General features: G+C 41.6%; 2 protein-coding genes across 3 annotated transcripts in view; both read left to right on the plus strand.

Moving 5' to 3' along the window:
- Positions 1–2,898, plus strand: part of LOC116702594 (glucose-6-phosphatase) — a 5,940-nt gene extending 3,042 nt beyond the window's left edge. Inside the window, exons 4-7 of one of the 2 annotated variants that reach the window (XM_032536902.1) lie at positions 82–191; positions 281–386; positions 472–587; positions 2,122–2,898. In XM_032536902.1, coding sequence (XP_032392793.1) covers positions 82–191; positions 281–386; positions 472–587; positions 2,122–2,630 — 841 coding nt within the window. In that variant the 3' untranslated portion in view covers positions 2,631–2,898. The remainder of the gene's footprint in view (positions 1–81; positions 192–280; positions 387–471; positions 588–2,121) is intronic. The other variant, XM_032536903.1, reaches the window with a different exon arrangement.
- A 2,177-nt stretch (positions 2,899–5,075) lies between these two features.
- Positions 5,076–22,227, plus strand: part of LOC116702575 (next to BRCA1 gene 1 protein-like) — a gene marked incomplete at its 5' end in the record, with an annotated part of 45,973 nt that continues 28,821 nt past the window's right edge. Inside the window, 10 exon segments of the mRNA XM_032536868.1 lie at positions 5,076–5,444; positions 8,075–8,137; positions 10,280–10,298; positions 10,417–10,439; positions 11,882–12,070; positions 13,727–13,804; positions 16,038–16,285; positions 18,139–18,264; positions 20,558–20,764; positions 21,377–21,536. Of these exon segments, the coding sequence (XP_032392759.1) occupies positions 5,343–5,444; positions 8,075–8,137; positions 10,280–10,298; positions 10,417–10,439; positions 11,882–12,070; positions 13,727–13,804; positions 16,038–16,285; positions 18,139–18,264; positions 20,558–20,764; positions 21,377–21,536 (1,215 nt within the window).

Raw genomic sequence — 22,227 nt, forward strand, 5'->3', positions numbered from 1 at the left:
GATGATGATGGTGATGATGATGATGATGATGCAGGTATCGTTATATTTACAAAGTAATTCCATAGCGCTATTTTTATCAAGGCTTCTGTTTGGAGAGCGTCCCTATTGGTGGGTTCAGGAGACAGGCTACTACGGCAACTCCTCCCAGCCAATGATAGAGCAGTTCCCCATGACCTGTGAGACTGGGCCAGGTAGGACCACACCTTAGGCCAACATGTGTGAGCTCATTCAGCGTCAACTTTGGTCTCTCTCTTAAAAGATGTACTTCCTCCCCTGACAGGAAGTCCCTCAGGTCATGCAATGGGGGCTGCAGCGGTCTACTACACCATGATGTCATCACTCCTGGCCACAGTGCTAAAGCAAGAAGGACATCAAATCAGGAAATGGTAAGATCCACCTCACCTGCGTTCAGTGTGGACTCGCTCTGTGCAGCGCACACTCAGAGCAGCACCGTGTGTTTCTGTCCTCCAGGTGTGTGCGTGTCTCACTGTGGACCCTCTTCTGGTGTGTACAGCTGTGCGTTTGCCTCTCCAGGGTCTTTGTCGCTGCTCACTTCCCACATCAGGTCATCACAGGTGTTTTCACAGGTACGGACAAAGCACATGCTGCGTTCAAGTCCCATTGAAAAAATCATTAAATCATTTTAAATCTCAAAAAGATGATTAACTGTCATTGCCATCAATGTCAGAGCCTGCAAACATGATCCCCGGTCCTGGTTCCGCTTGCAGTTCTTACAGTAAATGACGTGAATGCAGAAGAAGTATTACTTTGTCCATTTCCGTATCGACTATAGCTAAGTTTCCATCCGCTTGTCAATTGAATTATCTGAAGTTCGGTAAAAAAAAAACTCATGTGAATAAATCTGGTGAAAGTGGCGTTAAAGCCAACAAAAACCTGTGGTGATGACATCACATGCTGTTTTGCGATCAAATTAGTATGTTGAATTGATTTGAGACATTTGAAGGTGTTTTCATTTATTTTCAACTCAAAAATGGGACCCAGAGACTGGGGAAAACTCAGCCCAAACGCTGAGCACAGCGACGGGAACACGTCGTCACTGCCAGATGTGAGTCAAGTGCAGTTGTGAGTTAGGCACGCTCAGATATAAATGGTCTGTCTATGATTGTTTGATTGCTAACGTTAGCTCAAAAGCCCATTCAAATGACAGCCTTTTTTTGTGTTCGATTGCTAGCTTGCAGCAACGCTACCAGTCATTTCAAAAACGTTGTGGCTATCTATAGTTGTTTGGTTGCTAACGTTAGCTCAAAAGACCATTCAACTGACAGCCTTTGTTGTGTTTGATGCTAACTTGTAGCTAAGCTAGCAGTGAACCAACTTGGTTGAGTAAGTCCATTTTTACTGTGTTGACGTTACAGAAGCCTCTCGTTAGCATCTTGTATGCTACTTGTCGCAAAGTGACGCATGCGCGACTCACATCTGCACTCGACTCACATCAGGGAGGGACACACGCAAACAAACAAACACAAGGATCTGACAAGAGACAAAAGGAACACAGACACTAAATACACTGGGTAACGAGGAAACAAGAGGCAGGTGACACAAGGGCTGGGAAACAGGTGAGAAACAGACAATCGCAGGGGCGGGAAAACACAGGAAGTATGATGAGATGCTAAATTCCAAATGATGGTATTGTAAGCTTCTAAGAAAAGAACTATCAGATGCTAAGTCGTACAACAATCGCGAGATATATAAGCAAATATGACCTCTAAAATCCAAAAAGTCAAAAATGGTGACATAATATTGTCGTGAAAAGTAAAAACCTATTGTACAGTAAATCAAAATCATGAGCTACTAATTTAAAAATAGCAATCATACATTTCTTTGTCATGTTTGCAGTATGCTGTATCATGGTTTTTACTGAAATAGTCATACATGACGGTACTCCAAATATTTTTGTCCCGGCAGAAATGGGCTTCCATATGAAATGGGCTATCTCTCCTCTTGGATTGGCTTTTACATGAAAATTGGCCTTATTGCATTAAGCAGTGTCATCAAAACAGGCTGTGCAAGTTTTAAAATCAAAGTGTAATTACAAATGGTTACTGCACAGTACATTACATAAAGAAAGACAAATAGTATTAAAAGAGGTTTTCCACGCAGGCATCCTGGTGGCAGAATCTCTAAGCCGGACCCAGCAGATCTACAAGACCGACCTGTGGTCTTACGTCCTCACCTCCCTGCTGCTCCTCTCCCTGGCTCTCCTCCTGTACCTGTGCCTCCAGCTGCTAGGCGTCGACCTCCTCTGGAGTGTGGAGAAAGCGCGGTGCTGGTGCCACCGAGCGGAGTGGGTCAGCGTGGACACCGGCCCCTTGGCCAGCTTGTTCAGAAACACCGGGACTCTGTTGGGCCTGGGCCTGGGGCTCCACTCGCCTCTGCATGCGGTGGTGGACAGGGGGTCCGAGGGCACCACCTACCGCTCCATCTGCTTGAGCGCAACGCTGGTGCTGCTGCAGTTATTGGACTCTGCTCTTAGCCCCCCCGTCCAGAGCGGAGCTCTGTTCTACGTGCTGTCCTTCTGTAAAAGTGCCATGGTGCCCCTGGCCACTGTGTCCATCGTCCCCTACTGTGTCACCTCAGCCCTGGGACACAAAGGGAAGACGCTGCTTTGAGTCAGGTGGCCCTACAACATGTACTGTTATTATACTACATTTAGAAGTACTGTACTTCAGTACAAATGTTGTTATTACTTGTACTTTGAGTCTTTTCTTTTTATGCCACTTTCTACTTCTACTGCGCTACATTTCAGAGAGAAAAATTCTACTTTTTACCCCTCTGACAGCTTTAGTTACTAGTTACTTTAGTTACTAGTTACTTTAGCTACTTCACTACATACATCTGACAGCTTTAGTTACTAGTTACTTTTGTTACTAGTTACTTTTGTTACTAGTTACTTTAGTTACTCCACTACATACATCTGACAGCTTTAGTTACTAGTTACTTTAGTTACTAGTTACTTTAGTTACTCCACTACAGTTATCTGACAGCTTTAGTTACTAGTTACTTTAGTTACTCCACTACATACATCTGACAGCTTTAGTTACTAGTTACTTTAGTTACTCCACTACAGTTAACTGACAGCTTTAGTTACTAGTTACTTTAGTTACTCCACTACAGTTAACTGACAGCTTTAGTTACTAGTTACTTTAGTTACTCCACTACATTCATCTGACAGCTTTAGTTGCTAGTTACTTTAGTTACTCCACTACATACATCTGACAGCTTTAGTTACTAGTTACCTTAGTTACTAGTTACTTTAGCTACTCCACTACATACATCTGACAGCTTTAGTTACTAGTTACTTTAGTTACTAGTTACTTTAGTTACTCCACTACATTCATCTGACAGCTTTAGTTACTAGTTACTTTAGTTACTAGTTACTTTAGTTACTCCACTACATTCATCTGACAGCTTTAGTTACTAGTTATTTTAGTTACTAGTTACTTTACTTACTCCACTACATATATCTGACAGCTTTAGTTACTAGTTACTTTAGTTACTAGTTACTTTAGTTACTCCACTACATTGATCACATGGCCAAAAGAATATGGACACATGCTTTTTGGGTCATTTTTTTCTGGCTCCGACTCTATAGTACCATCAAGTGAAAGTACACAATTATGCAAAATGTAGTATAAGTATTCAAAGTAAAGGTTCTTGGCCCCAGTGACTGATAAATATATAAATATTGTCCTGTAAGCTGCTCCAGATGGAGCTAATTTGAACTATAGAGAAAGTTAGCAGTTTTCCGTTTTTGACTTTTCTCTGTCCCTTTTTGTGAAATATTGGATACTTTCACCTCTCAAACTTATTTTAATGAACCATGTGAGACGTTCAGAGGAGAAACGTGTCTTTGTTTGAACGGCTGACAACTCAACAACATTTGGTACATGACAAGAGACATGCTTTTTTCTTTTCTTTTTTTAAATGGGTCCCATGCCTAAAAAGCATAGGAATCACAGATTTGACCATTAGTTAGAACATTACGTGTTGTTGTTTATATTCTTAATTGAGATATCTTTCTTGATGTTAGGTAAAATCTTCTTTTCTAATGCAGTAATTGGCCATAATGGTCTTGGTAAATACATAATAATGTTTGTCTTATTGTTTTGTGTCTGAGTAGAAAAGCAGCTTTAGCTAGAGCTCTGATGTCCTTTATTGTTTTGCAATTAATTTTACAAATATGTCATAAGAATTCGGCATCATACAAAAAAAGATGTTCATTTCCAAACTATGGGACATTATAATGTTATTTGGAGGAGAAAAAAATAGATAAGTACATAAATAATATACAGCATATATAAAATTTAAGGTAGTCATTTAAAACAAACAGTTAAAATAAAGAAATAAAGAAATAAAAAGGGTAGAGAATCATATAAAATACATAAAGAGCAATACATAGACAAGAATGAAGGCTATATAATCATAATTGCTTACACAAATCAGCTATATAGATAGATTTCTTGTTATTAATAATTTGGACTCAGAAAAGTTCCAAAATTAAATTTTGAAGTGACTAAAAGCTAGATGAGATTTAGCAAATTTTGCTTTATGGATGTACAATTTCCCTTGTTGAATTAATAGGTTGACAATCCAATATATTGTTTTGTTTTTTGTTATCGTAATTAAGAATAACCTCTTTTTCTTCCAATTTATTTTGGTGAGTGTTTTGAATTTTTTTTTTATGTTCTTTTTTTATCATCATCTTTAAATATTACAAACGTGTTCAACATTTATTGAACAGTTTGGCATCAGGCAAAAGTTTAAATAAATAATTAAATTAATTAAAAAAATAAAAATCCTTCCTATCCAGTGAATGGAGTAGCTTGAGAGAAAAAAAAAAAGAAGAACATACAAATATAAATATATGTACAAATAAATCAAAATTAGAAGAGTGGATTAAAACATAAACTTATAACATAAATCTTTTGAATTTTTTTTTTCTTTTTTTTAATTGTCATCTTTACATTTTACACAACATGGTAAACATTTATTGAACAGTTGGCATCAGGAGAAAATATAAAAAAAATAAAAAATAAAAAAAAGATAAAGAAAAATAATAATAATAATAATAAAAAAAATTAAAATTCTCGCTGCTTCTTTTGTTTTTCCGCACAAGCGGAAGTGTGTCGGTCTTTGTTCCGGGACACATGGCGCAGGGTGGGCGTGCCCAGGACGCTGATGTAAACACAAAATACGCCTCAGCCCCCGTCGGATGAAAGACAGCGGAGCGAGATTAACCCAAATAGCCGTCGTTGTTCGGGGGGAAAAACGCTCCGTGTCCGTCGTGTGTAATATGCGTTGAAGCGCAGACAGGCGACGCCATGGACTTCTACATCAACCTGAAGGTGAATTTCAGAGGAAATTCCAAAAATTTCCTGCTGTCGGGATCCGAAACCAAGAGCTGGGAGTCGATGGAGGCCATGGTAAGAGAGGGGAGCATCACCCCGGCGGGCCCGTCCGCAAACGCACCGAGCACCGCACAGCCTGCTGCCGCCTCTGCCCTGCTCTCGTGCTACATACGTGATTCCACTGCTATGCCACATCGCGGTGTGTGTTAGCTAACCCTTGAGGCGGGAAAAGCCTCACCCTAGTTAGCTCATACCAGCTCCACTTATGCTATTAGAGAGAAGCTAGTGACATACTAAACGTAAGCTAGCATTAGCATTAAGCAGCGGGGGTCGGGGTTGAAACGTTAAAGCCGTGGAAACACACACACACACACACACACACACACACACACACACACACACCCCACACACCACCACACACAACACACACAGAAAAGGTTTTAATGACATTATAATAACTACACTTATGTGGAATTTGGCTTGGTGAAAGGTACATACACGCACAAACATATTGAACATTAATATGAAATGAACAATAAATACTGAAAATATAACACACACATACATATTGTTAAGAGAAAAGAGGCTGAATGGGTCGAGTGCAGAATTTGCACGCAACACACAGTATCTGTCTCACACACACACACACACACACACACACACACACACACACACACACACACACACACACACACCACACACAGGGAGTGTACACTGCAGTGCTTACTTCCATCGTTATTGTAGTGGTTGTCGTCATGGAAACACGATTTACTAGCTTAACAGAACTAGCTAGTGAGCAGTTTTCCCTCAGCTGTTCTTTACAAAGCAGAATCCTTCCAAAGAGCTTTGCTACACATTGAACTAACACATTGAACAACTATAAGTTGTTGTAGGTAGGCCCATCCCATAATGCTTTGCTCTATTTATTTAGGCTTTTATTTCATATATCTCATCACTGACCTGTTTTTGCTTTCCATTTAAAACTTCCTCCATGTTTACCTGGGGCACATTTAATCTCAAAACGGTGTGCACTGTTTTGCTGCCGTTTGATGGTTGAACGACATGTTTCAGTGGCTTTGACGTAGGTTTCCTATCGCTTTGTGGGTGTGTGTCTCGCATTCATTGGCTCGGTCACAGGTGACAACCAATCAGCACAGACGTGTCCGTAAACTCGTGGCTGAGCACTTGCACAAGGAAGGTTGGTGGTTCCATCTCTGGCCCTGCAGTCTCATATTGAAGGGTCCTTGGACAGGAAACGAACCCTAAGGTTGCTGAGTGTGGTGTGTGTGTGTGTGTGTGTGTGTGTGTGTGTGTGTGTGTGATGAGCAGGTGGCACCGTGTACGGCAGCCCACACACAGTGTGTGAATGGGTCCTGTAATATGTAAAAGAGCTTTGACTAGTTGTACAATAGTTGAGAATAGAAAAGTGCTATATAACAAAAAATTAAAAGTTTCAGTTCAGTTAAAAAAAAAAAAACTGTGTTCACTACGTTTTTACTGCAACACCTCTCCCTTCTCATTAGGGCGGAACCCCAAATGCTGCCAAACTGCAGAAGTCCTGGTCTTCTTCCAGACCAGGTCACTCAGTCAGAGCGCCTCAAATTGGGAAAATTGTGTCACTGTCCAAATATTTCCAAACCTAACTGTAGATGCTTTATTGATCCCCAAGATGAAATTCAAGGTCCCGGTAGCTTAGAGACATCCCAGGCCCCTGTTACTGCAGTGGACGGGGGCTAATAGTGTACCATAGTGGAGCCCCGGACCCCTCTGAAGGCAAAAGACCTGTTTTTTAATTAAAGTGGTTTTGTAAACAGCCAGTGTAGAGAAAGAAGGTGAAATATGGGCTGCAAGACCCGAACCTCTGGATTTATGGTCCCCCCTCTAAGTTCATTAGTCTGAGTGCTGCCGAGTCACAGATGTCACCTTTCACTTTGAGTTGTTGTTTTACAGATTAGAGAGAGGCAAGTGGATTGAGGTGATTTTCGTTCAACCTGAGCTCTTATTGGTTTGGGTTGAAACATAAGAACCAGCAGGCTTGAGTCACACTGCTCCCTCTGGCTGAGCACACGTCACGGTCTGTGTACGTCTTAATAGTTTGTTTTTTTTCCCTTTTAAACCAATGAAGGAATAAATGGAAATACGGCGTTTTGTTGAGTTTTTTTTCCCTTTAAAAGCGAGAAAAGGAAAAACAAGGTAGTGTACCGTTTTTGTTAAACTAAGAAATAAGATGCCAATTTTGAAGAAAGACTTACACAGGAAAAGGTTTTCGGCAGTTGTAAAAATAAAAATGCTTTAAACTAGCAATTAGGGCTGCACAATATGACCTGAAATCAAAATCAGGAGTATTTGCACTAAATCATTTTTTATAATAATTGCAAATGAAGTTTCAATGAAAATGAGAATACTGATAAAAAAAATGATCATATCCCAATTGCAGTATCAATCAAAGATCATCACTATTGGATATTTTTGAAGCCCACAGGGCCAGGTGTTTCCAGCCCTCTAGTTGCTTAGATTGGAAAAAAATTGGAGATATAATATCCATAATATTGTGATAATGGTATGGATTTGATTAATCCTAGTCCAAGCATGAACACGAGGTGCTGAGTTCAAGTGAAAGTGGGTTCACTTAATTTTTCCATTTCGTGTGTGTGTGCGTGCGTGTGTGTGTGTTTGTGTGTGTGTGTGTGTCTGTCTGTGTGTAGGTAAAGCGTTCCTTTGGCCTGAGCAGTCTTCAGCTGACCTATTTCGATGAGGAGAACGAGGAGGTGAGAGACTTGTTGCATATATATCACCATTTATTGTCACATTTACCCCGATAATAATAACTGATATTAGGGATTGACCGATTATGATGGTATTTGGGTGGTGCAGGGTGGTAGTAACTCAGTCCGTAGGGAGTTGGGTTGGGAAACGGAGGGTCACTGGTTCAAGTCCCCATATGGACCAGAAAGTACGGAGTACTGGATTGTTGGCTGGAGAGATGTCACTTCACCTCCTGGGCCAGGTGCTCTTGAACAAGACATCGTACCCCCCTAACCGCTCAGGGCGCTGGTTCTGCTGGCAGCCCACTCACTCTGACATCTCTCCATTGAGCCTGTGGGTGTATTTCAGACCTGTGTGTAGTGATTCTAACAAAAACAGAGTGTAAATTGTAATTTCCCAACTGGGGATTAATAAACAAATTGGACCAATAATAATGATAAATGTACTTATTTACAGAGCGGTCTAGACAGCTCTAAATTTACGATAGAGCAGTCTAGACCACTCATAAATTTACAGATAGAGCAGGTCTAGACCAGCTCTATAATTTACGATAGAGCAGGTCTAGACCCTCTATAATTTACAGATAGAGAGTCTAGACGCTCTATATTTACAGATAGAGCAGGTCTAGACCACTCTAATTTACAGATAGGCAGGTCTAGACCACTCTATAATTTACAGTAGAGCAGGTCTAGACCTCTATAATTTACAGATAGAGAGGTCTAGGATCGCTCTATATTTTACAGATAGAGCAGGTCTAGACCCTTCTATAATTTACAGATAGAGCAGGTAGGCACTCTATAATTACAGAAGAACGCTAGCCCACTATTAATTACAGATAGAGCCGGTCTAGGCCACTCATAATTTACAGATAGAGCCGGTCTAGGCCTCTCTATATTTACAGATAGAGCAGGTCTAGCACTCTATAATTTACAGATAGAGCAGGTCTAGACCCCTCATAATTACAGATAGAGCAGGTCTAGGCCTCTCATAATTTAAGATAGAGCAGGTCTAGACCTTATAAATTTACAGATAGAGCAGGTCTAGATCTCTATAATTTACAGAAGAGCAGGTCTAGCCCTCTATAATTTACAGATAGAGCAGGTCTAGGGCCACTCTATAATTTAACAGATAGAGCGGTCTAGGAACCGCTCTATAATTTACAGATAGAGCAGTCTAGACCCTCTATAATTAAGATAGAGCAGGTCTAGACCACTCATATTTACAGATAGAGCCGGTCTAGACGCTCTATAATTACAGATAGAGCAGGTCTAGGCCACTCTTATAATTACAGATAGAGCGGTCTAGACCTCTCTAATTTACAGATAGAGCAGGTCTAGGACCACTCTATAATTTACAGATAGAGCAGGTCAGGCCACTCTATAATTAAAGATAGAGCAGGTCTAGCACTCTATAATTTACAGAAGAGCAGGTCTAGGACCACTCTATAATTTTCAGATAGAGCAGGTCTAGGCACTCTATAATTTACAGATAGAGCCGGTCTAGACCGCTCTAATAATTACAGATAGAGCAGGTTAGGCCACTCTATAATTTACAGATAGAGCGTCTAGACGCTCTATATAATTTACGATAGGCAGGTCTAGACACTCTATAATTAAAGATAGAGCAGGTCTAGGCCCCCTTATAATTTACAGATAGAGCAGGTCTAGGTCTCTATAATTTACAGAGAGAAGCGCTAGGCACTATATTTAATTTACGATAGAGCGCTAGCCATCTATATTTAAGATAGGCAGTCAGCCACTTTATAATTTACGATAGAGAGGTCTAGGCCCTCTATATTTACAGATAGAGCAGGGTCTAGAGCCACCTCTATTACTTTACAGATAGAGCCAGGTCTAGGAACGCTTTATAATTTAAGATAGAAGCCGGTTTAGGACCTCTATAAGTTACAGATAGAGCAGGTCTAGGCCACTCTACTAATTACCGATAGAGCAGGTCTATGACCGACTCATAATTACAGATAGAAGCCGGTTCAGCCGCTCTATAATTTACAGATAGAGACGGTCTGGCCTCTCTATAATTTACAGATAGAGCAGGTCTAGGCCTCTCTATAATTTACCGATTTAGAGTAGATCTAGCAGCACTGTGGAAATGCTCACAAAGAATCTTCCCTTTTCTTCTTCCAGGTGTCCATTAACAGCCAAGGTAAGCAAACAAACGGTCATAAGATACCCAAGTATGCTAAACAAAACCAAACACACTATGATATTCTGATAGGTTGCATATTGACGTCATGTTAATGAATGTCTCTGCTTTATTCCAGTGGAATATGAAGAGGCATTGAAGGTAAATTGATTGAATTGCTGTTCACTTTTCTGTACTTATCTGGGAAACTAACACATTGTGTATTGTTCACTTACTAATTCACTTTTTTGATGCTGAACTCTCCAAAGTAACACGTCTTGAAAGTTTTGTTTTCACAATGATTTAGTGTAGGACTATATCATTGCGATATGAAAATCTACATAGACTCTTATTTAATATATGGCTGGAAGAAGTTAAAATGTATCCAGAGCGTTCTACTTCTTAAAAATTATGACTTTTAATCGAAACATTACACTGTGGGACCCCCACCCCCCCACCCCCCCCACCCCTCCAAAAACAGTTTCAGGCTCAGGATTTGTTTCACTTTAAGCCTTGTAGGCTACTTAACTAATAATTACAATTTCATATACATTCCTGTAGTAAGTTTGTAATAATTTGGCTAAAGATTTCTATTTCTTTCTATCTACCTTGCTGACACAATATAAGCTTCATGCAAATTATATTGTAATGAGGTCACACATGCAAAGAGCGTATGATGCCATCTAGCTTATTTTTATTTCTTTTTTTTAATTTTGGGGTTTTTAATCCCTTTTATTAGATAGATAGTTAACAGATGTGAAAAAGGGGGGAGAGAGAGATGGGGGACAACACGCATCAAAAAGCCATAGGCTGGATTCGAACCCCGGGCCGCTGCAGGTGCTAGCTACTTTTAGTTGCAAAAAAGTTGGCAACACTGTGTGAAGCGGTTCATCCACTCATTTTCTGCCTCATATCTGGGGTTGAATCAGCCAGCAAGCAGGCGGAGCAAAGTAGAGTATTGCTACCTGACACAATCCTATCAGGGGACGGATTGTCCACGGATTAACCACGGGCCTGGACACAAATTTGGAATGCAAAAAATGAACGTACCTCCCCGGGTGTCCTGTTTCCATCACTGCCGATCGTAGCTGGAGCCGAGAAATACCCTTGAATATAGTGAGTGCCGATTGTAACCTTTCCCACTGCAGGCAACGGCTGTTAGGGGGTGTGGACTGGTAGCTGGAGAGATGCCAGTTCATCTCCTGGGCCACGTGCTCTTGAGCAAGACATCATACCCCCCTCCAAACCGCTCAGGGTGCTTGTCCTGCACTGGCAGCCCACTCACTCTGACATCTCTCCAACAGTGCATGAATAGGTCCTGAGCATGTGTGTGTATTTCAGGCCTGTGTGTAGTGATTCTAACAAAAACAGAGTATAAATTGTAATTTCCCCACTGGGGATCAATAAATAGTATAAATTATTATTATTATTACACTTGGCACTAAAGTTCTGCAGGGGCCTAAAACTGAACTTTCCTCCACTGAGGCTGGTCTCCTCTCTAGTGAAGCATTTTTGTTGTAATTAAAAGCTTCGTTGAGAAATGTATCCACATTTTTTAAACCAAAATGCAGCAGGTGACACTAACCCACTGACTTGTTTCCCAGAGTGCAGCAAGGCAGGGGAACCGACTACATATGAATGTGTACGAGACTCGGGGCCAGCCGGCAAGGGTCCCCACCACCAAGGCCAGCGGAACAGAGCCCAAGAGGGGCTTCAGACCCCCCCAGCCCTGCCCCACTCTGGCCCAGGTGGTCAGCCGCAAAGTCCAGGCTGCAGTGCCAGAACAGGGCATGGTAAGACCCCAACACACAGCAGTTAATACTGGGCCAACAACCAGTGGTGCAAGTGGTGGAAAGTTGCAAAGTTATAGGAACTATAATAGTGTAAAAAATTCTCTAAATGATTGCTGTAACTTAAAGTAGGCTGATCAATCTCTATTGGGGGGGGGGGGGGGGGGGGGGGTGCTGTGAAAAGATACAGCTAGTAGCTTAAATGCTGACAGCTAAGCGGTGTTAAAGTGGGTCTGTATTTCACTGTAGAGGATTTCATTGGGACAGTCCAACAGTGGGACAGTCCAACAGTGGGACGTCCAACACTGGGACGTCCAACCTTGATGCTGCTAAAGCTGTGAACTGGCAGCCTAAACCCTGTGGTGCATTTAAAGTTACTGTAAAATATCCTTTTCTCATCTGTTTATGTCATCAAATAGCAATCTTCTTTCTACTGAAAGAAGTTATTATTGTTAAAAGTTATTATTAAATTATTCTTTTCACAATCATTTAAATTCCCCAATTTTTTGTGCTCATCCGCAAATATATCTGGTATCTGGTGACTTAAAATTGGGATCCGATCCATACCAATGGATCCTTCATGCATGGAGCAACGCCAACACTAACAGGGACGTTGTAGAGCGTCCTCATAACACATAATATGGTTGGCCGTCCGTTTTTATTTTATTTTTTATATATTCATTTATCAGAATCATTTATTTGTCATTATACATTTTGGCCATTATAAATGCCGATACCGATAATTCTGGAAGACTGGAGATGTAATTACAATTGGAATTTTCAGTTGATTTTGGGGAAACCATTTGTTGTGTGCTTTTTGATTTGTTCTTTGCAAACAATAGAGAGTCTGTAAATTTGACAATAAACCTGATTTGATATGGGGTCTGAATCATTTTTCTTGCAGCTGTATATGACACACTGGTATCGGATCGGTACTTGATATCGGCTGATACTTAGGTTCAGGTATCAGGAAACAAAAAAAGGTATCAGACTATCTCTAAAGAATGGATAGAAAGTATTGAATTCATTCCCTTAAATAAATAGTTTTAGTGCACTCAGTTGCCTCTTTAGTAGTACACCTAGCTTAAAGGTGTAGATCTATCTTGCTGGGTGTAGTTTGTGGTGCTGGTTAACTGTATTGCTTCATGAAGAGAGGTGGTTTTGTTATTTAACTTAGCCATATTGACATGAATGGGGTGGACAAAATAATAGAAACACCTGTCATTAAAACACAATACAATCAGTCACAGAAATAACACCCGATCATTTAGCCTTTAATTGCCTTTTTTTTCTAATTTCCGTTTGAAACAAATAAATTAACAAGTCCTGACTGTGGACTTGATGGTCTTGATGTGGGACTTGACTCAAGACTTAGCAGGTCATTTTTTTCGGATAGAAGGAAAATAGTAATGTTAAGGTATTATTTTTGAAAGTTGACAACTTAAACAGCTGTGTGATCTGATCCAGTATGTGGCACATCCACATTTGCAGTACTAAACCGGATTCTTTGTCAGTCTATGGTTCATCAATACTAGTGCTTGACATTGCTGGCCATCCTCGGGTTCTGACCATATTGAAAGCTGTAAGGTCATTTACATTGATAATAATGTAATAAAGATGCTGATATGTTTTATCTAATGAATGTATCCTGTTGATCAGGTGATCATGAAAGATGTGAAGGGGGCCAAAGAAGAAGACAAGACTCCTCCAGCCTGGTTCACCTCTTACATGGAGAAGGTAAGAACAACCCGATGGAGGTGGCAGACGCTGCATCTCACTTCCCTTACATTGCATCGTTTCCTTCGCTTCCTCGCGTCTTAGTCCCTCTCACAGAGGAAACCATGCAAGGAGAGAGGAAACAAGGAAATGTTTGTAGAGAGGGGTAAGACGTCCTTTCCTCTGAAGCGTCACGTTGATTGGTCACAGCTTCCAGGAAGGGAGGTCTCTGTGTTCTTATTCATAGCTCCTCGTTGATCCCTCCTTGATCATAGCTCCTCGTTGATCCCTCCTCGATCATAGCTCCTCGTTGATCCCTCCTCGATCATAGCTCCTCGTTGATCCCTCCTCGATCATAGCTCCTCGGAGATCCCTCCTCGATCATAGCTCCTCGTTGATCCCTCCTCGATCCTCGGAGATCCCTCCTCGATCATAGCTCCTCGGAGATCCCTCCTCGATCATAGCTCCTCGGAGATCCCTCCTTGATCATAGCTCATCGGAAAACCCTCCTTGATCATAGCTCATCGGAAAACCCTCCTTGATCATAGCTCCTCCAGAGTTTCTGTTGGAGGGACTTGGACTGATGAGTAGGTTCAAACAGATTTCACAGAAGCACAAAAACACTAAATCACTGAAAACTTGAGCTGGGCTGTATGGAGAAAATCAAATATCACAATATTTTTGACCAATCACTTGATATTGAGGCGATATTATCGGGTTGACTATTGGTGCTTTCACTCAGAAAATGGGTTCAGGCAATGGAAAACAACTACACAGAAAATACCAGTACCATTTCTAAATTCTGATTGGGTGGGCAGTCTAAAGCCCGCCTCCAAAGTTACTGCCCCATCTTCTCATCGTTATGTGCTCTGAAGCAGACCTGTCTCTTTTTGTATTGGAAAATACACTTCATTCAAAGGTTTGCGGATGTTTGTAATAAAAAGAAAATCTTCTTCTCATTCTTTAACATAAAGGTTGACTTTCTTAGAAATCTTTTCCATCCTGTTGTCAGACACTTAGAATATTGATCTGAGCCTGTTAACAGCAAAAACAAAAACTTTTACGATTATGCAATGGCATAATTCAATGCATAATCAGCCAAAGTCTGCATATTTATGCGGGGGCTGCATTTTTTTCAACTACCACACTTTCGCTGCATAAATTCCAGATTTCCGCACACCATAATGCGGGGCTTGCATGATGTCACAATCCATCAATGCATTTTTGTTGCAAAAAAGTCACAAATATCTTAGCAGAAAGATTAAAAATGTTGCCTTCACTACACACTAAAACAGCCATTTTCCCCTGTTGCCATGGGAACGTTACGAAGTGACGTAATTACGCAACGTGCTTGCTTATCATAGGAAAGTAAGAAGAAATGACTCTTTACATTAAGGTAGTAACCTAGTGAGAACAGGGTGTTGGGGGAATACTCTGTTATTGTTTTTTACTCTTTTTCCTCAAACCGCAGTTTTTGCAAGTTGCTGTAATTTCATTGTTTAAAATTGCATAAATATCCCGCATATTTCATCGCAATGTTTAAGAAAACGTGCCGCATAATAAAGGATTTTTGCCCACAACAATTACAAAAAAACTCTGGAAGGACTGACTTTAACCCTTGTGTTGTCCTCTGGGTAAAATTTGACCCGTTTTCAAAGTTTTTTTTATATCAGAAGTTTCTTTCAACCAAAATGTCCAAAAATAACATGGATAATCTTTGGTAAATTTAATGATTACTTTCGTTGAATTTGGGCTGTTTTATTCAGTTTCACAGCATTTGAGAAAAAAAAAAAGTTTTAATGGCTTCAAAACAGAATCCTGACTATACGTCGTCTGATCTCAACTACCATGCAAAAATAATTTATAATTTTGGCTTTTTTAAACAAAAAGAAATAGGTATAATGTCATACAAATTAGGTTTATTGACCATGCATGAAAAAAAAAGCTGGAAATTTGGACCCGGAAGGACAACAACTTCATGGTCAACAGGAAGACAACACAAGGGTTAAGTAACATTTTCAATGCAGGACTTTAAATTGTAACTGATTATTTTTTACAGTGTGGTATTAGTACTTTTACTGAAGTAAAGGATCTGAATACTTCTTCTACCAGTAGAAAAGAGAAACAATGTTATGTTATCCAATATTTAAGACTATATCTAGCCTAGACGTCTATATGTACTGTATATTAACAATATATTGCCTAGCCCTACTGAGCACTCTCCTCCCCCCCCCCCCCCCCCCCCCCCCCCCAGTTTAAAGACCAAGTTGTGCGTGAGGCGGTGGAGAAGATCTGCCGGGAGTTCTCTGGACAGTGCTGCATTCACAAGCCCCTGGGAGGAGGAGGAGCAGGAGGTGGGGGGGGAAGAGGGGACGCAGTAGGGGGAGCAGAGGCCCAGCAGGTCCCTGAGGTGTCCTCCACCCTGCCTGGCGCTCCATCCTCCTCCACCCCCCCCTGCTCTTCCTGCAGGGGGCAGACCACCGGAGGAGGCTACCAGTGCAGGTATGTGCCAGCAGCAGCAGCTAACTGGCTGCACCATATGCAATAACTTTGTTAAATATCATGATAGTGGTATTACTTAGCGATAAATAAACCGGTATTAAAGTGTACTCAGGTTTGCATTTCTGCTGCTTTCAGTATTCTGCAGTGTTGTAGTCAAGAACGGGCGTTAACAGTAAGACGTTTCAAGCTAGAGTCAAGTTATTGGTTGCATTTGAAGCAAGAAGTTTTACACTAATCACATTAATGATGTCAGCACATGAATCTCGAGTCTTCTTCATCAGAGACGAGACCCAGACCTTCAAACGGGGGTCTTGAGAACAAGACGTGTCTCGAGTACTACAACACGGGTATTTAGAATGTGCCAGATATATCAAAGGCATTTTAAAAATGATTTTTCTTAAAGCGTTCGAGGTAACGTTTTGATAGTAATGAGCGCCCGTCACATTCAGGCCGATGCCAGATGAGGTGCTAAGGAGCTAATTAACACTATCAGCTCCTCACAACTCTGTGTTTCTCAGTATGAAATGTTCAGAAGATTGTGGCGTCCAGCAACCTTCCCACGCAGAAACTCGAGTGAGTATATGGACATCTTCTGAAGAGTCCATCATGTCCTCCTTGGCTACAAGCAACTGTGTTTGGAGGGGTGGGGGATGCGTGATAGAAGGCTTGTATCATGTAGACACGCCAACAGTGTTGTTGTCGTTACTTAGAATTCCTCATGGGGGAGACAGGAACTACGCACTGTAGCTTTAAAGAGTGCCATGGCTTCTTCCTTGATGTCTATTGGATCTGTTCATGCCCCCTACCACAGATCACCATCTCAATCTCTTCCGTTCTGTAACAAACTGTTTGTTGAATTTAAAACAAATGCAAGGAAATTATTTCCAACATTCTTTTAATGAACAAATTGAACATTGAAGTGAAAATATAAGGCAGCACTAACAGAAGAATAACAGTGTACAGTGCAGTTTTCTGCTGATATTTTCTTTCAGTTAACACAAAAATTCTCAGTGTCTTTCTTTCTTGATATGTCGCAGCCTTCCGGGCTAAGCGTTGTACTTAGTGTATTCATTAATCATAGGTGTCTTCAGGGTGTAATATGCAATCAACCAATCAGAGGTCCTCTCCCATTCCAGGCCTCTCCCATCACTCTGGAGCTAAAACAGAGACCTGAACACACAGGGTGAAAACAGGATCTGCAGCAATGTGCTGCACAACAAAAAGTTGTTTTTTTTTAAAATTAAATCTATTCTGGTACAACCTCAAAATACAATTATTAACCTGAAAATGAGCAGAATATGGGCGCTTTAAAGAGTTAGTGCTTACATGTTTCCTGCTACGCAGTCCGTAGGCATTACACAATAGTGTTTCTTTACCTGGTCATAAAGAAATTATGAATACACAAAAGTACATACAGCAAGTTATTTTAACTAAGTGGGCTGATTTGCTGAGATGAAATTAACTAGAAAAACAGAATTGTTTTCAGTGTGTTTTCTAATTTGCAATGCCATTCCCAAGATGGGCCTTTTAAAATGCATAAAACTCAACAACATATCCATAAAATACAGAACACAAACTCAACAGAGATACATACATACATTAAATGCATAGCTCAACAACAAGAAAATACAGACTGATACATAATGAAAAGAAAGGGCAGAGAGGAGAGCCATTCTTTCTTTTTTTAAACTCAAAAATGGGATTCGGATTCTGTTCCAGCTGCTTCGCTTTCTCTTTCCATGAGTTTCGGTCTCATAGAAATATATGTTGACTTGCACAGAAACAACCAATCAGCTTGTCTCTCCCTCACTTTTCCAACGTGTCTCTGTCTGTGTGTGTGTGTGTGTGTTCAGTGTGTGTACGTCCTGTACTCTGTGCGAGCCCTGCAGTTTCTCTCACGATCCCAGTCACAACCTGGTGAGAGCCCGGACTCCTCTGTCCATCCCCGAGCACGGATCCCCAGCCCCGGACCACAGCAGGTAGGAATCCGCAGTCTTGTTGCTAGCAGTGGAAGAAGTATTCAGATCCTTTACTTCAGTAAAAGTACTAACACTACTGTAAAATCCATCCATCCATCCATCTTCGACCGCTTATCCGGTGTCGGGTCGCGGGGGCAGCAGCTCCAGTAGGGGACCCCAAACTTCCCTTTCCCGAGCCACATCAACCAGCTCCGACTGGGGGATCCCGAGGCGTTCCCAGGCCAGGTTGGAGATATAATCTCTCCACCTAGTCCTAGGTCTTCCCCGGGGCCTCCTCCCAGCTGGACGTGCCTGGAACACCTCCCTAGGGAGGCGCCCAGGAGGCATCCTTACCAGATGCCCGAACCACCTCAACTGGCTCCTTTCGACGCGAAGGAGCAGCGGCTCTACTCCGAGCTCCTCTCGGATGACTGTGCTTCTCACCCTATCTCTAAGGGAGACGCCAGCCACCCTCCTGAGGAAACCCATTTCGGCCGCTTGTACCCTGGATCTCGTTCTTTCGGTCATGACCCAGCCTTCATGACCATAGGTGAGGGTAGGAACAAAAATTGCCCGGTAGATCGAGAGCTTTGCCTTCTGGCTCAGCTCTCTTTTCGTCACAACGGTGCGATAAACAGAATGTAATACCGCACCAGCTGCTCCGATTCTCCGACCAATCTCACGCTCCATAGTCCCCTCACTCGCGAACAAGACCCCAAGGTACTTAAACTCCTTCACTTGGGGTAAGGACTCACTCCCTACCCGAAGAAAGCACTCCATCGGTTTCCTGCTGAGAACCATGGCCTCAGATTTAGAGGTGCTGATCCTCTGTAAAAATACTCTGCTAAAAGTTAAAGTCCTGCGTTGAAAATGTTACTACCTCTTCTTTTTTTTTCTCTCAACCTGGACCCTATTCTCCTATGTTTTTGTGTCTGAGTGACTGATGGGAACAACAATCTTTGACATTGGTCCAGTATTAAGAGATCTCTGCAGTCTGCAGTGGAGAAACAAGCTACAATGGAAGTTAATAGGATGATTGTGCAGCTTGTATTTACCTTCACTAAAGTTTTAATAGTGCTCAGATTAATATTCTAAGTGTCTGACAACATTATGGAAGGGATTTCTAAGGGAGTTGGACCTTTTCTGTTAAAGAGTAAGATCCACCAAATTGCGTTCACTAACCCACCAGACTCCATGTAAAAAAAAATCAGTAATTTTAGCATCGTAAAATACACTTAAATTCAAAGTTCACAGAAACAAAATAAAAATATGAAAAGCCGTTTTGGGTCATCTTCTTTAACTTTTCACAGTCACAACATTAGTTCTGGTTGAAATAAACACATAGTTTACCGATTTATTTGTGAAAATATCTTGGCTCTATACACGCTTAAAGTATTGTTTTTTAAATGGAGTCTGGTGGGTTAAACTCTAGTGCTCTCAGAGCTGCTTCTGGTTAGACAGAAAAGTCTCAAAGAGGTTTTAAAAAGTTCTATCTCTGTAGGGATCCTTTCCATAATGTTGTCAGACACGTAGAATATTAATCTGAGTCTGTCAGTGACAAAATTAGAACTTTTGTAAATAAGCTGGACAGTAACCCTATTAACTTTCATTGTAGCTTGTTTCTCAGCTGCCGACTGCAGCGATCTCTCTTAATACTGGACCGATGTCACAGATTGTTGTTCTTGCATACAAAAACATAGGAAGATAGATTAAAACAGCCGGTAGTTACCTTTTTAAGTGAAAGTTTCATGAGGAAAAATGTGCTTTTGAGAATTAAAAGTAAAGTAAAATGGAAATAGACGTGGTACGTATCTTTAGCGGAACACGCTTCTGGGTCTCCGTGGTGCAACTGGGGCTGCATCTGGAACACAGCGCAGACATCAAGGGCCAGACATGTAGTTTATTGACATGCTCACATGAAGCCTTGAAAAAGTCAGCAAAGAAGTTCAGAGAAGAGCCATCAGAGAATTTAGCAAATCAAACAACTCACAACAACCGGTTTCACAGCCTGAACGTGCAAACTCCGGTTTCTGTGGGAATTTCTGAGTCTCAAAAAACAGTTCCCCCATCTTTTTGGTTTGGCGCACAACCAAGGAGGGCCAAAATGTATTGTGAACCTCAATTGATTTGCAGGCCGGATCAGAATTTGCGAGGGGCCGGATTTGGCCCAAGGGCCTTGTGTTTGACACGTGTAGTAGGGGGTCCCTACTCTGTCTCTCTTTCAGCTGAGCGGTCCCTGGCCTAAAATACATTAAAGACCCCTGTGCCAAAGGAATTATTGTTCTAATGACTCGAACCGCGGTGTCCCTTTCAGGTTCTACAGGCGAGGTGACCGCAGTTTCCGAAAGGCGGAGAAGCAGCGGCTGAAAGCGGAGAAGCGTCTGCTGAAGGCCGAGGTCAAAGAGATCCGGAAACAGCTGAGAATGGAGAGGCGGGGCGTCCAGTGGAGCTCCTCCCACCGAGATGGAAGCTCCTCCCCTGTCCTCCTGCAGCCGCGAGCCACCCAGCACAGCAGCCCCGAGTAGGTCCCTAAACACTAACACACTCCCAAGGTTGGAGTACACACTGGAGACTAAAGTGAATGAATGAATGAATGAGTAAAAGCTCAGTGATCCCCTACCGGGGGTATTTTGGGCCCTATTAAAATGATCTAAGTGCATGGCCTGAATCGGTTTGACGGTAGAACAAAGGAGTGCATGGACCTAAAGGGTTGGACTTCATTAATCAGAGGTGTGTTCTGGGCGTGACATGCAATCAACCAATCAGAGGTCCTCTTTAACTAGTAACTAAAGTAACTAGTAACTAAAGCTGTCAGATGAATGTAGTGGAGTAAAAAGTAGAATATTTCTCTCTGAAATGCAGCGCAGTAGAAGTAGAAAGTGGCATGAAAAGAAAAGACTCAAGTAATGTACAAGTACCTCAACAATTGTACTGAAGTACACTACTGGAGTAAATGTACTTAGTTACATTCCACCACTGTTGACAACTTCCTTGAAATATTTTCCTGTTTTTTCAGGAAGCTTTTTGTACCCGTTGCTTAACTAAATCTTTGAACTCAAGCCTACGCTGCTCTGTCTTCTCTTCATTTGAGTCCAAGCCTCTCCACCCCCGTGACACTGTATTTCTTGCCCAGGCGTCCAAAGCGTCCCTGTCCCCTGGTGGTTCCAGCCATGACGGCTGCATTTCTGGACGAGAACCTTCCTGACGGAACCCGACTGCGTCCCGGGACCAAGTTTATCAAGTACTGGAAGATGAGGAACACTGGAACAGTCTGCTGGAGTGCCGATACGAAGGTAAAGAATTCTGCTGTTGTCTCACTGTCATCCATCTATAAATCAAGGCATCCCTGTGAGTGTGTCCCCACACATGCCCAGTACAGCAGCGGAGGCAGGGCGGGGCTACATCGCTACAAGGCTCATTGGTTGCGGTGCCATGCCAAAAACTAATCATGCGACAACCGATTTCTAACCTACGCACCTATGCACATGATGAAATAGGGAACACAAACACATGAAACAGGAAAGTGTTGAATAGGAAAAACTGGTTTGCCCTTGATAAGGGCAGGTATTGAATATTAAAGGATTTGTGAACATTAAAACCTCAATGGGGACATGTTTAGTTTTAGTACTTTAGGAGGAGCGTGAACTGCTTAACCCTTGAGTTGCCTTCACGTCAAAATTGAAAATCAACACTTTTGTTGAGGCTTTTTATCGATGTTTTTAACTTTTTCTTACGTTTTTGTCCGTTGATTCAACACTTTTGATGTTGTTTTTTTTCAACGTTTGTCACTTTAAGTTGACGTTTTCAACACTACGTAACACTAACTTATTAACTTTACTTTTACAGTTATTTTTCGAATTTACGTTCAATAAACCTCATTTATAGGAAATTATACCTAATGTTTGAGTTAGAAAAGCAGAAATTAGGAATTATTTAGACTTAAATTAAAGAATTGTATGTCGATGGATAATCACAGACTGGAAT

The sequence above is a fragment of the Etheostoma spectabile genome, chromosome 15, assembly GCF_008692095.1.
Source record: "Etheostoma spectabile isolate EspeVRDwgs_2016 chromosome 15, UIUC_Espe_1.0, whole genome shotgun sequence".
Lineage (NCBI taxonomy): Eukaryota > Metazoa > Chordata > Actinopteri > Perciformes > Percidae > Etheostoma > Etheostoma spectabile.